Source organism: Theobroma cacao, chromosome 1, assembly GCF_000208745.1.
Source record: "Theobroma cacao cultivar B97-61/B2 chromosome 1, Criollo_cocoa_genome_V2, whole genome shotgun sequence".
Classification (NCBI taxonomy): domain Eukaryota; kingdom Viridiplantae; phylum Streptophyta; class Magnoliopsida; order Malvales; family Malvaceae; genus Theobroma; species Theobroma cacao.
The window spans coordinates 31,414,068-31,425,988 of NC_030850.1; the positions used below are offsets into that span (position 1 = coordinate 31,414,068).

An 11,921-nucleotide genomic window follows, 5' to 3' on the forward strand; every position below is an offset into this window, starting at 1 on the left:
AATTGGTTAAAAATAATTACTATTTCTAAAATAGACAGTAAAGTTGGTTTCTTACAATTTCCTCTAACAATAATTTTCTTAGTATTCTTGAAATAGATAATAAGGTTATTTTTTATAATTTTTTTAATAGTAATTTTTTTTAATATTCCTATTAATGTAAATAAAAAAGAGTTTACCTTTTTCCAAAAAAAGTGTACGGGCTGCAAGTAAATTCACCTGCCCGGGCTTAACAGGATATACATTCAGGATAACTGGCAGCTGATGGAATAATAAAAGCCCGCCAGGTTTACCATTTTTACTCGTCAAAGCCGAAAATCAAAGACAAAGAAATCCAAACCCATCAAACTCGTCAAATAGGAACCTTCCTCTTCCTTTCCCTTTCCTTCTTCTCTCGCTTCTCACCGATAAATCCCTTGCCAACCACTCTCTCTTTCTCATTTCTCCCATACCCTTAATTTCTTTCTCTATCTTTCATGGATGACTACACAGACTTACCCAGGAAACACATTAATTATGCTGTTAATGGCAAAGTAATGCTCTGCACAGGCATCGTTCTCTTTGTAGCATTACTTATCATACTCTGCTTCCACAACTACACTCGTATCTTGTTCCGCAACCGCCGTCTCCGTTACATCCGCCGTCGTGCTCAGCACTTGCTCTCCATTTCCACTGCTACTCCGACCACCGTTGCTCCCAAAGGTTTGGATCCTTCTGTCATTAAAACGATCCCTACTTTTATTTACTCCGCCAAAGCCAATCATTTCCCTCCACTTGAATGCGCCGTTTGCTTGGCCGAGTTCGAGAACGACGAGGAAGCCCGCGTTTTGCCTAAGTGTAATCACACCTTCCACGTTGATTGCATCGACATGTGGTTTTATAGTCACTCTAACTGTCCACTCTGCAGAGCTCCGGTCCAAGCTGATACTCTGGTCAATCCACCTAAAACATTAGACCAGACCGTTTTTCCGGTAGCTGAAGCAGCCAGTTCAGAGCCTCCAAGAGAAGATATTGAAATGAATAGCTCTTCAGCGGCTGCTTCGTCTTCTTCGTCTTCGCCGTCGTCATTGAAGCCGGAGAGTTGCCCCATGAAAACATCGGAGCTACTAGGGCTGGGAATTCTTGTAGAGGTCGCCACTGGAGAAGACAGATTAACGAGTGTTGCGGATGCGGGTTCGGGTTCGGGTGATCGGATTCTGAGTCTGAAGAGGATTTGGGTAGGACAGGAGTAGTAAAATCTAAAAAAAAAAATGTACACAAAAAATGCATATTCCGGTATCTCTGGTAAGAGAGGAAAGAAACAAGACTTGCCGTTAGAAAAGACGCAGTTCTTGAGGACATCTGGCGTTTTGATTTTGTAAACGTGGCAATCATTACACAGTTTGAGCAGCTCTAGCTGTGAACCTGTACACTTTTGCTCGATGTGCAACCGCAGTTCAATCTGGGCTGAAAATGAAGCGATTACTTTGGCTGAAAAGTAACAAATCTATAGGGTGATTTTTCAGATGTAACGGTAAATAGTACCAGTAATTTTGAAATATAATTAAAAAGTAAAACATAAAGTTTAAAGATTAAAGTTTTATTTAAAGATAATTATAACGAAATGTAAGATTTTGACTTATAGCAACATTTTTATTTGTTGTACGAAACTTTAGACGAATTAACACGCTAACTAATTCCAATTGTCAACCCAAGTTTCACTATGAGATGCGTAACGAAACACCTTTTAGCTGCAAAGTGACCGAATATTGATTAATCATAAAGGAATACTATACATGTTTACTTAATTTCTCTTCTTATAGGGTATATGAATTTTTTAAAAAAAATCAATTTTTTATTATTATTAATAGATTAGCATTTTTAAAAATGTCAACGCACAAAGAAATTCAGGCCCATCTTAAATCCTAGAGTAACCTTTTTATTTTTGTGGATGGATTTAGCCATTTAAATTCACTTTTCTAGATATTTTATACTCCCATATTATTACATGTGCAAACGAGTCTGAGGTGAGCTGATACAGAGTCAAGTTTGAGTTCGTCCCCATCAATAAATTCGAGATTGAATTTTTTTTTATTTTTATTGAGTTCAATTCGAAAAATAATCGAGTTATTCGAGTTTAACTTGATCTAGGTTAATTATTATTGATTTATATAGTAAATTTTGAAAATCAATTCAAACTCAAGTTTGAAATAAAAATTTAAAATAGATAAAATAAATATTATGTTTTACTTAAATATGTATATCTATGTTATTAAAATTTTAAAAAATTTATGAATCACTCGAAATTGAATATTACAAAAGTGAACTCGACTTAACTTTTATCGAACGAAAGGATTGACTTTGAGCATTCGTCAGAGAAGATTGAGTAACTCATGAACAATAAGTTTGAGCCGTGTTCACTCACAGATTAAAATATTTTTTATGTATTTATTATATAATAAAGAGAACTGAGAAATTATTAAAAAGGCTTTTCTATATCTAGCAAATGGGCATAGACACCCCTATTTTTTTAAAGTTTACTTTGCAGACACGCACATCGAAAATTGAAAGATAAAACATAAATATCTAAGAGAGAGAGAAAATGTAAAAGAGGCAAACTTTTGTGTTGAAGTCGTACTAGGATTTAGGTTGTTTTGACATTTAAATCATTTTAGACTAATATTATTACTGTGACTTGTATTGTTATGTCTTTTGCGTTAAGGCTAGAAAGGTAAGTTCAATATCTGAGATCAAGAAATAAGAAGACATTAATTATATTTGGTAGTGTATACAGGGATAGTCATTAAAATCCTTCGTTCATTAATTTTTTTTAATAATTTTTATTGGTTTCATTGGACTTATGACACTAAACTTGACATTTAATTTTTAAATATTAATATAAATATCAATTAATATGAAAACAACAAATCTAAAAGTGATCACAAGTCATTAAAAGAAATTATAATTTATATTTATAGAAAAAGAAATCAAGTTATACTAGCATAATTTACACATTTCGTATCTTTTTATCCTTTTTTACAATTTATACGTCTTGTTATGAGTTATGATCCTAAGTCACCCAGACTCCATTATCGAAAGAAATTCCTCTGCTTCATTAGTTAAGTTACATATTGATTTAATAATATTGTTTTTTTCTAAAAGAGATTAAAATTTTTTAAAAAGAAGAATTGAAGGGTAAAATCCAAATTTTCTCTTTAATCACTTTAAAAAGACATTTTAAAAGTTTATTTTAAAATAACATTTTTGATCCTTTAACTATTAACATTGTTAGTTAACACTTTAAAAAAAATTAAAACTCAATATCACATAAATATTTTAAGACACAAATAACTTTTTTATACTTTTTTTTCAATTTAAGCATATTATTTTTGAAAACAAAAATCTACTCATCTTCTTCCAAAAATCTTGAAAAGAAAAAAATAATTAATTATTAAAAATAGGATTTTGAACATAAAAAAAAAAACTAAAAAAAATAAGAGAAGAAAAGAAATGAAAGACCTTGATGTGGCTTCCATGGGATTGATGTTAATGAATCTTCTCCTTCTCAAATAGCAAAAAATATTTATTTTTTCCTTCCAAATCAAAATTCCTTTAGTTAAAAAAACTAAAGTTGTGATTTGTTAAATCCAAACACTAGTGGGTTTTGTCTCTTTCACTAGTATTTGGGTAGCGGGTTTGATTTGTCTATGGGTGGATGATAGATTTATATGATCTTATTGTAAGTTTTTTTTGTGCGTGAGATTCAATTTTTGTAATTTTTGAAATTTGATAGAATTTTTTATATTGATGGAAAGAGGCCTTGTTGATATTGCAGAAAATTTAAAAGTTTAGATAATAGGTGGTCTTATTGATGAGTGATATTATGTATATTGTTGTTAGATTTAAGTTTGACAATCATTTAATTGTGATGGTATTGGTTTTTTGTATTGACACAAATAGTAAGGTGGGTTGTAGGTTGTTGTGCAAAACTTGTAACAACACTATGTAACTTCGTCCTATAAGAATACAATGATTTAAAAAAAAAACTAAAGTTGTGAGAAAAAGAAAAAATTAACAAAATGCAAAATGAGAAGAGAAAATTCTTCAGTTACAAGAAGAAAAAAGGAATTCAAAAATAAGTGTTGATTGTTATAAAATTCTTCAGGTGGATCGAAATGAAAAAAATGAAAATTTGAAGGAAGCATATCAAAATTCCTTTATTTTTTTTATTAAGGTTTTTGAAAGAGGAAAGATATGACATATTTTTTTATAAAAAAAGGTATTTGTGTTTAAAATATCTATGCAATATTAGATTGAATTTTTAACAGTGATTAATACTATTAATAGTGGACAAAAAAATTATTTTAAAATAAAAAAAAATCAAAGTGTTCTTTTAAAATGATTGGAAGGTGGTTTTTGAATTTTACCTTATAATTGAAATCATAAAAGCTATTTGCCTCTTATTGATATTGACGGAGTTTTTTCTTTTCCGGATGGGGTGGGCCGGTATGGAGTTGAGTTGGTTTTAGGGCATTGAAATGCTAGCCTAGAGTTTAGCCTAACAACACGCGAGGAAAGCCCAATATGTATGCGCTACCGTAAGTGTTTCAACAAAGTTTTTTCCTTTTTTTAATATATAGTAGTATGCCATTTTTTGAGAGAGTAAGATCAGGCATGCATACACATACAAAGCATCAATTAGTAATGGGGATATACACAAAATTGTGGAGGTAAGGAAAAGATAATACTCCGTAAACTGACTACCTGCTTCACTATCATTTCTTACAAGGATATGCCTCAACAACAATATCAACGAGGTCAATCAGCATTTTGACAACAGCTCCAACTAGGACAGTATATAAATAAAAGGACCAATTCTTTGCTAACATGCCCTGGGCCGAAAACACATCCAAGTGGTTCAAACGACCATAGGATGAAGGCCCTTCTAGTTGAGAATTCTTTCTCACATTTCTGTGCCTGTTGATGTTATCTTTTTGTTTCTCCGGATGCTCTGTATAAACAATCTGATGCAGATGCAGCATTGCTATCATGTTAAACCGCGAATAAAGCTGTATTGCTTCGTATCCCACCAATATAATCAAATTTCAGGGATTGCTTTGCAAAGTTGAAACCAGAAACAACAACTTTGGTTAGCATATTAGAGCGCTTCCCTCCATGTGACATAAGATTCTCCCCCGGCCAGATGGACTAACTGCTGAACTGTAAAGGTTTTCAGGTGAAACAAAACGGCTAACATCATGTACATCTCACACAAAAGCTAGAGCTTCATCAATTACTTTGTACTCTTACGATGGTGCTCAGCCAATCTCAATGCAAGAATTATCCCGCTTTGTTCTAATCGTGCAATGGCAGCTTCTCTCTCAGCCCGCTGCTGTGTGTGTACCGTGTGGAAAATTTCGAGCTGGTCTTCGAGATTCTCGAGAGCGGTTCTGCTAGCATTCAGACTGTTGACCTTTTGAATGGCGGAGTCACCATCGTCGATTCGAAAGTCCTTCACGGACACGAAGTCGTTCCGGTCATCGTCGCCTACGACGTCGTTGTTGTGGGATTTTCCGAGGGCTTTCATGGAGTTAAGGAAGTGAGCTCGAGAAATCGAGTGAATGGCGTCGCTGAGCTTGTTGTGTAAGTCTCAGATTTTCTCCTGAACTGCCTCGATTTCCTCGATCTCCATATCCCATTTCATTTCTATAGTAGTATGCCATTTTAGCATCAGATTTAGACCAGATTTCGAGCTTTTCAAATATCACTGGGTCAATCCATCCAAAAAAGCGTAGCACTGCTGACTTTTTAAGGCAATGAGGCAATCCCCTAAGTTACTAGTCTATATTGATTTTTGGTTTTGTGTAGAAAATAGTGACTGGGTTGCAGTGCGATTAAGTCTAATTTGACTCCTTGTCCTTTTTGTTTTGAATGGGAGTCTTTGTATTGTTATAGGAAGCTGATCCCATTAGCAACCAGGGATAAATTGCTCGTGGTTCTTTTTTCTTTCACAGGTAACAGTTTTAATAGGGGTTACTTGTCCCCTGTTACGAGTTACTTGCTCACTACCCCAGGGCCGGTAGTTTTTGTAAAGGAATTTACAGTAATGAAATCTTATTCTTGCCTTTCCAAAAAAGGAAAAAATCGTGTCTAAAATAGGGCATATAAAACCAGTATTTTCAATTTGTTAATAGTCTCAAATTAAACCTTCATGGATGTGAAGCCATTGAATTTACCTTGTAGTACGCGTTTATTCAACCTCACAAACAACTTCATTTACGAGTGGCTAAGCGCATCTGTCTTGGGTTAGCGGTCGATGCTCTTTCCTGAATCTGTTTAATATCCCGCCATTTTTAGACACACTGTTGTACGAAGGTAGGTACTAAACGTTATTTTGAACAAGAAGTTACCATCCCACATTTTTTCTCTTCATCGTTTAAAACGCAATCTAAGATCACTATTCCTTCCAAAAATTCCAAATTCCGGGGCAGAAAGCCAGAAACTAGAGGAGAAAACTATGAAGCCTATCATCATTAGTGTTGCCTTGCTTTTTTCTTTCTCCCTTTGCCTCTCTTTATTGCCCTCACTAAATGCTGCTGGTAAAAACAACTTAATTGCTGAAGCCTGTCAAAGGGCGAGATACAAGGATCTCTGTATCTCAAGCCTTGAGGCTGAACATGCCAGCCAAGACGCTGACCTAGCTGCCCTTGCCTTGATAGCACTCAAGGTCGCTTCCAACAATGGCTCAGACACATCCGTCTACATCAAGAAGATACTCGATGGTTCAAATTTGGAACCTACCGTCGAGCAGAACTTCCAGGATTGCTCGGAAAATTACTTATCCGCGACACAGCAGCTTGATGACTCCCTGGCAGCCCTGGTATCAAAGGCTTACAAAGATGCGAAAGTCTGGTTGGAAGCTGCCGTTACCGATGCAATCACTTGTGAGTCTGGGCTCAAGCAAAGCCCCGGTAACGAATTGGAGCTGTTTAGCAGGAACAACATTTTTATCAAGCTTTGTAGCAATGCCTTGGACATCGTCAATCTTTTGGCTACAAAGTGATGTAACCCCAAGCTTCATTTGCTGCTATTAATTACTCTTAATTAGTTTGTACTACTTTTATTAGCTCATAATAATTTCTGCAATCAAATTAACCGTGCTAAAAATCTGGTGCATCGATTAAGATGCTGCCTTGCTCGCAAGTTTCATGTAATTGTGGAAATGAGACGTTAATGCTATTGCAAGGATATAATTAAGCAATGAAAATACCGGTTCTTGGGGCAGAAGACAATTGGACATCGTTGCTTGCTCTTGGACTCTGTACCAATATTATTGTAATTATTTAGGTGAAAACTACTAACGGTAAGTTTTGCTGTGTATTTAAACATTCTGTGGCATATATTGGCATCATCCAAGTACAGAACAAAATAGTTAATGTATAATTGCGTTAAGTTTTCTAATTAATTTGAGCTTAAATTTATATTTCTTCTTCAGAGGCATGGTAGAATGGATAAAAAATGAGGAAAAAAGCGAAAAGATAGAAAATATACAATTTTTTCTTATCATTGGAATGCTTGGTAGGAAAGATGGAAGATCATTGGACGAAAAAATAATTTTGTCCATTGCTTGGTCTAATTGAAAAAAGAAAGGAAAAAAAATGAAAATTATATTTTTTTTGTAAGTTAAGGTAAAAAGATACAATTTAAAAAATTATCGACAAGCTTGTTAATATGTTACACTTGATTCAGTACAGTTCTCTCTCAATTCTTTAATATTTTCAATTTGCAATAATTTGGTTTTATGAATAAGGATGAAAAATGATAAGCTCTCTTAACTTGTTTCCTCTTACTTTTCTCTCTAACCAAACACTGATAAAAATCATTTTCTTTCAAATTTTCCCCCATCCCCTTCCATCCTCCCACTTTTCAACCCTATCCAGCAAAGCCTAAGTTTGTTGCCTCAGAGGCAAATTAAGATGATAAGAATCTTTACTAAGAACGGAGAAACCACTGCATGCAGGAGGCTAGCTTGCTATTGGCCAAGACAGATCCAAAACAATTTTCTTGATAATAATAAATATTAGGTTACAGAGTACTTTTCTAACATTTGGTTAGCCATTTGGTGGCGAACCTATATATATCGAAGATGGAATAGTCCTATAAAGCTTATGGAGTACATCGACCAATATGGGGATCGAAAATTTATTTTTAATTCCTAAAGAGAGATGGGGAACAAACACGTTGTCGCGTCCATTTAAAATGAAATTTCTTCTTTTCGCAGTGACCTTAAAATGCATATTACGTTTTCTAATAAATCCTTGAACTTGTTCCTTCCAAAGTAAGTTGTAATACCAATTATTTGTTCAAAAACAAACAAAAGGAAAAAAAAAAAAAGCAATTATAGATGATTGGAATGGATAACTAACACAGGTCTGCAGGGGCAACTCTATCTAATGACCTGGACAATTTTAATGTTTGTTGGAGTTCCTCCAAGGAACTTCCTTTTTGGTGCCTGGTGGATTTATCAAGGAAACTTGTCATTTTCCAATATGAAGATATTTGGGTAATCGCTTAATTTATTTTTTTGAAAATTTTTGTTTTACTCATTCAATTTTAAAAAAATCACATTTTGATCACTAATACTTATAAAAATTAATATTTTAATCATTTAATTGTTAAAAATTATTGATTATCTAATTCGACTTTCCAAGTCAGTCAACCTTAATTATATAATAAGTCCATGCTCTCTCATTTGTTATGTTACAATACATCTTGCACGTGGCATGTTCACACCACGTGATCAAAGTTAATTGTTTAAAAAAATTCATGTCAAATTAAGTACAAAAATTGCCATCAATTGGCATATTCGATGAAATTATAAACATGTACGTGAGAAAAAAAAATACTTCTCATATGGAGGTTTTTGTCTTTTAAATATTAATAATTTCCCCCAGTCAGTTATAGGTAACTATCCAATTAGCTCGCAGTTTAGTGGCCAGCACAAAGACTCCAGCGTTTTTGTCCTGTTCAATCAACGTGGGAAGACGTTAGATATAGCATGAATGAGTAGGTGAATAGCCTTACGGCTTTTTTCAATTAACAATTGGAAGTATCAATATCAATTAACATTCAATATCGATAAATACCAAGCTGTAAACTTGGATAGGTCCGGTATTTACGCGCTTATTACATCAGAAAAACAATGACCAAACAAAAAAAATGAAAGAACGTAACTTCATCTGTTGATTAGTTGCTCATAATAAGCTTGCAGTGTAAGGCACTCCCGAATTTGGTAACCAGTCGTCTCCCAACAAAAAGCTAGACACAGTAAAATTAGCAGCATCGGTAGCATTAATCACATGGTAACCAGACCACGTGACCCTACTGGAAGTGTTGGATCCAGGTCCTCTGTTGTCATACTCGGCATAGAATAATGTACTCAGGGCAAAAGTTCTATCCCATTCCTTCCAACCAGCAGGATTTATCAAACTTCCCATGTAATTCTGCATGTATACAGTCCTCGAATACTCTTTCCAAGGTCTCCCTAGATACGTTTGAAAGGCGGTATTGCTCGAGGCCAGATCATCAGCAGCCACGATATTGCAGTCATGAATCGATGTGCCTGTGTTCTGGTTAGGATCGGTTCGGCCCTGTGCAGTGATGGCATTAAATTGTCCACTCATTGGGAGTCGAGGATATATGTTGCAGTTCTGGAAAACAACGGCTGCGTTTCCAAATATAAAATCAACAGTACCGTAGATGTCACATTCTCTATAAAACTGCCTTAGGGAATGAGTATACAAAGTATCTTGGAATCCTTCGAAACTGCAGCTATAGAATGCTGACAAATCACCCCCATTTCGAACTGCTACGGCCTGATGCTTGATTGCACCGGCTGTGTTCTGAAAAGTTATGTTTACCGCAACAAAATTTGGAGCCACCACAGCTGTAATATTAAACAAAATTTGTCAGATTAATTAGGCTCATATTTGTCAGACAGGAAGATGTGAAAATTTGTGCAGTTCACATGTAGTTACTTAAATGGTTCTTGAATTAAAACTCACCAAAAGTTGCGGAGTTAAATGTTGTCCACCCATCAACAACGCTACGGTTTCCGGTGATAATTGTCTGATTGATACCATCCCCGACCATCATCAAGTATTTTTTGTTCTTAGCGATGGAAATGTACTCTTGGTAAACACCGGCAGTGATGTAAATCAAGAAGTAACCATTTACACCTTTGGTGTTGTTGGGAGCTGCAGATATAGCATCGTTAATGGTAGTGAAATTTCCGCTTCCGTCCTGACTCACCGTCACAATGTTACTCACCAAGACCTCATCAGCATCAGTCGTCTGAAGAAGCTTTCTTCTGCTTACGGTCTCATAAATTGATCGTGTACGGCTCGACATTTTCAGAAGCAAACGCCCATGTTTGAATGCTAGCTGCTTGCTACTAGGCTGCCATGCGGCCTTTTTCTTCCTCTTAGGAACCCAGCCCTTTGTAAAAAGAGCCAGAGACACACTGTAGAGTTTTGTGTCATTTGTCATAGGAACCGCGAGGCCGTTCCTTATGCTCCAAGCTGAAGCAGTAGATTGTATACCGTCCAAACAGGTCTGCTGGTTAGTTAAAATAGCACTAAGCAAGGTTTGTATGTCCTCAGCTTCCACGGGGGACAGAATTTTACTAGTGGCATTGACAGTTTCGAAGGAGCTCAACAGAAAATCCATGTTCAGGCCAGCTAGAAAGTGGCAATCCTCTAAAGCACGAATTGCAGATGTTGATAACGAGGATCGGTATTCTGTTAGATACTTATCAACTAGTTTGAGGAATTTTCGAGACTGTGACAGAGATTTGCGAACAGAGAATCGACCATAGTTGTAGACATTGGTGGTTTGATTAGGGAGCACAGATCTGCAATAGGAAGGGTCTGGGGTGGACTTGCAAATGGTTCCTGGTGAGACAGGATCAGATGGGGGAGCATCTGCAAGAGAAGGAGAGATGAACAAAGGGAGAAGAATGAAGAGAGACATTGCAAGAAGAGAGCAGAGCTTGGAAGCCATAGCTTTTTTTTTAACAAAGGAGAGCTGATCAGCTGATATTGGAGGATTCGTGTTAGTGGATTATGTTTATATAATGGGGAGAAAGTAGGTAGATTCTACCTCTAGCATGACATAGAGTAAAATACTGTCTCTTATGTCTGGGAATTTTAGAGGGTAAACCATTAATTCATTTACAACTTAAAGTCAACTGCTAAGACTTTAATAAAAACGCGTCGTTCTTCTCGAGCATGATGTCCTAAATTCTAATCCATGATCGGGGAAGCCAAGCGAACTGTTACGCGATATTTCAATATACCTACTACCAAAACATACAATTTTATTCTTGGTGCGGGTAATGTCCTACTTTTGCCTAATTCCATTGGAATTTTCCATCGGTGCATGCTTGGTCGTGTAAAATGTTTATGAGCTTTAGCCTAATCTTTCACCACTAACCCTATGTGTTGATGAAAACCAAATATAACAAAGTTAAAACTAATTGAAGATGGATTTTATATCACCTAATTTGGGTAGCTAGCTAGTGATGTTGAGGAGTTTGTTTTATTGTATTAAGCATCCAACTTAAAGATAATAGATAGAAAGATTCAACTTAAATATAAGATCATTAAAAATTAAAATATAATTAATATGGTATATATATAACATCACTCAATATCTCTTTTCATGTGTAGAGTAAGTACTAACAATCGAAATAAATGAGACTACAAATTTCTTTTCACGTATAGAGTCGAAATAAATGAGTGTACAAATCATTTAATTTAAAATTAATTAACAAATGAAGAAATCTAACTTGAAATAAGATCATTGAAATTCCAAAAACTTAAGTGATGTAACATAAGATCATTCGACACGGTGAACCATAAAACAAGCGCCCGGCAACCTTGGCC

The 11,921-nt window shown here is 35.3% G+C and overlaps 3 protein-coding genes and 1 pseudogene across 3 annotated transcripts; 2 read left to right on the plus strand and 2 right to left on the minus strand.

The window, feature by feature from the left end:
• On the plus strand, positions 315–1,335 carry LOC18613594 (RING-H2 finger protein ATL5). Its single transcript, XM_007050917.2, has one exon. The coding sequence runs from the start codon at positions 474–476 to the stop codon at positions 1,227–1,229; it is 756 nt and encodes a 251-aa protein (XP_007050979.2). The 5' UTR covers positions 315–473; the 3' UTR covers positions 1,230–1,335.
• LOC18613595 lies at positions 4,752–5,738 on the minus strand (annotated as a pseudogene).
• On the plus strand, positions 6,375–7,356 carry LOC18613596. The gene has a single exon (XM_007050919.2). It carries the CDS (start codon positions 6,494–6,496, stop codon positions 7,037–7,039), a length of 546 nt encoding a protein of 181 aa, XP_007050981.2. The 5' UTR covers positions 6,375–6,493; the 3' UTR covers positions 7,040–7,356.
• On the minus strand, positions 9,044–11,060 carry LOC18613597 (probable pectinesterase/pectinesterase inhibitor 7). The gene is made up of 2 exons (XM_007050920.2): positions 10,041–11,060; positions 9,044–9,922 (listed from the first exon to the last, which is right to left on the minus strand). The coding sequence occupies exons 1-2, from the start codon at positions 11,035–11,037 to the stop codon at positions 9,231–9,233; spliced, it is 1,689 nt and encodes a 562-aa protein (XP_007050982.2). The 5' UTR covers positions 11,038–11,060; the 3' UTR covers positions 9,044–9,230.

Bases quoted from the DNA above. Each gene is read 5' to 3' on its own strand.
- LOC18613594 (XM_007050917.2), top strand. From the start codon at position 474: ATGGATGACTACACAGACTTACCCAGGAAACACATTAATTATGCTGTT.
- LOC18613596 (XM_007050919.2), top strand. From the start codon at position 6,494: ATGAAGCCTATCATCATTAGTGTTGCCTTGCTTTTTTCTTTCTCCCTT.
- LOC18613597 (XM_007050920.2), bottom strand. From the start codon at position 11,037: ATGGCTTCCAAGCTCTGCTCTCTTCTTGCAATGTCTCTCTTCATTCTT. The intron at 9,923-10,040 runs GTGAGTTTTAAT...TTAATATTACAG, and splicing joins ATTTAACTCCGCAACTTTTG to CTGTGGTGGCTCCAAATTTT.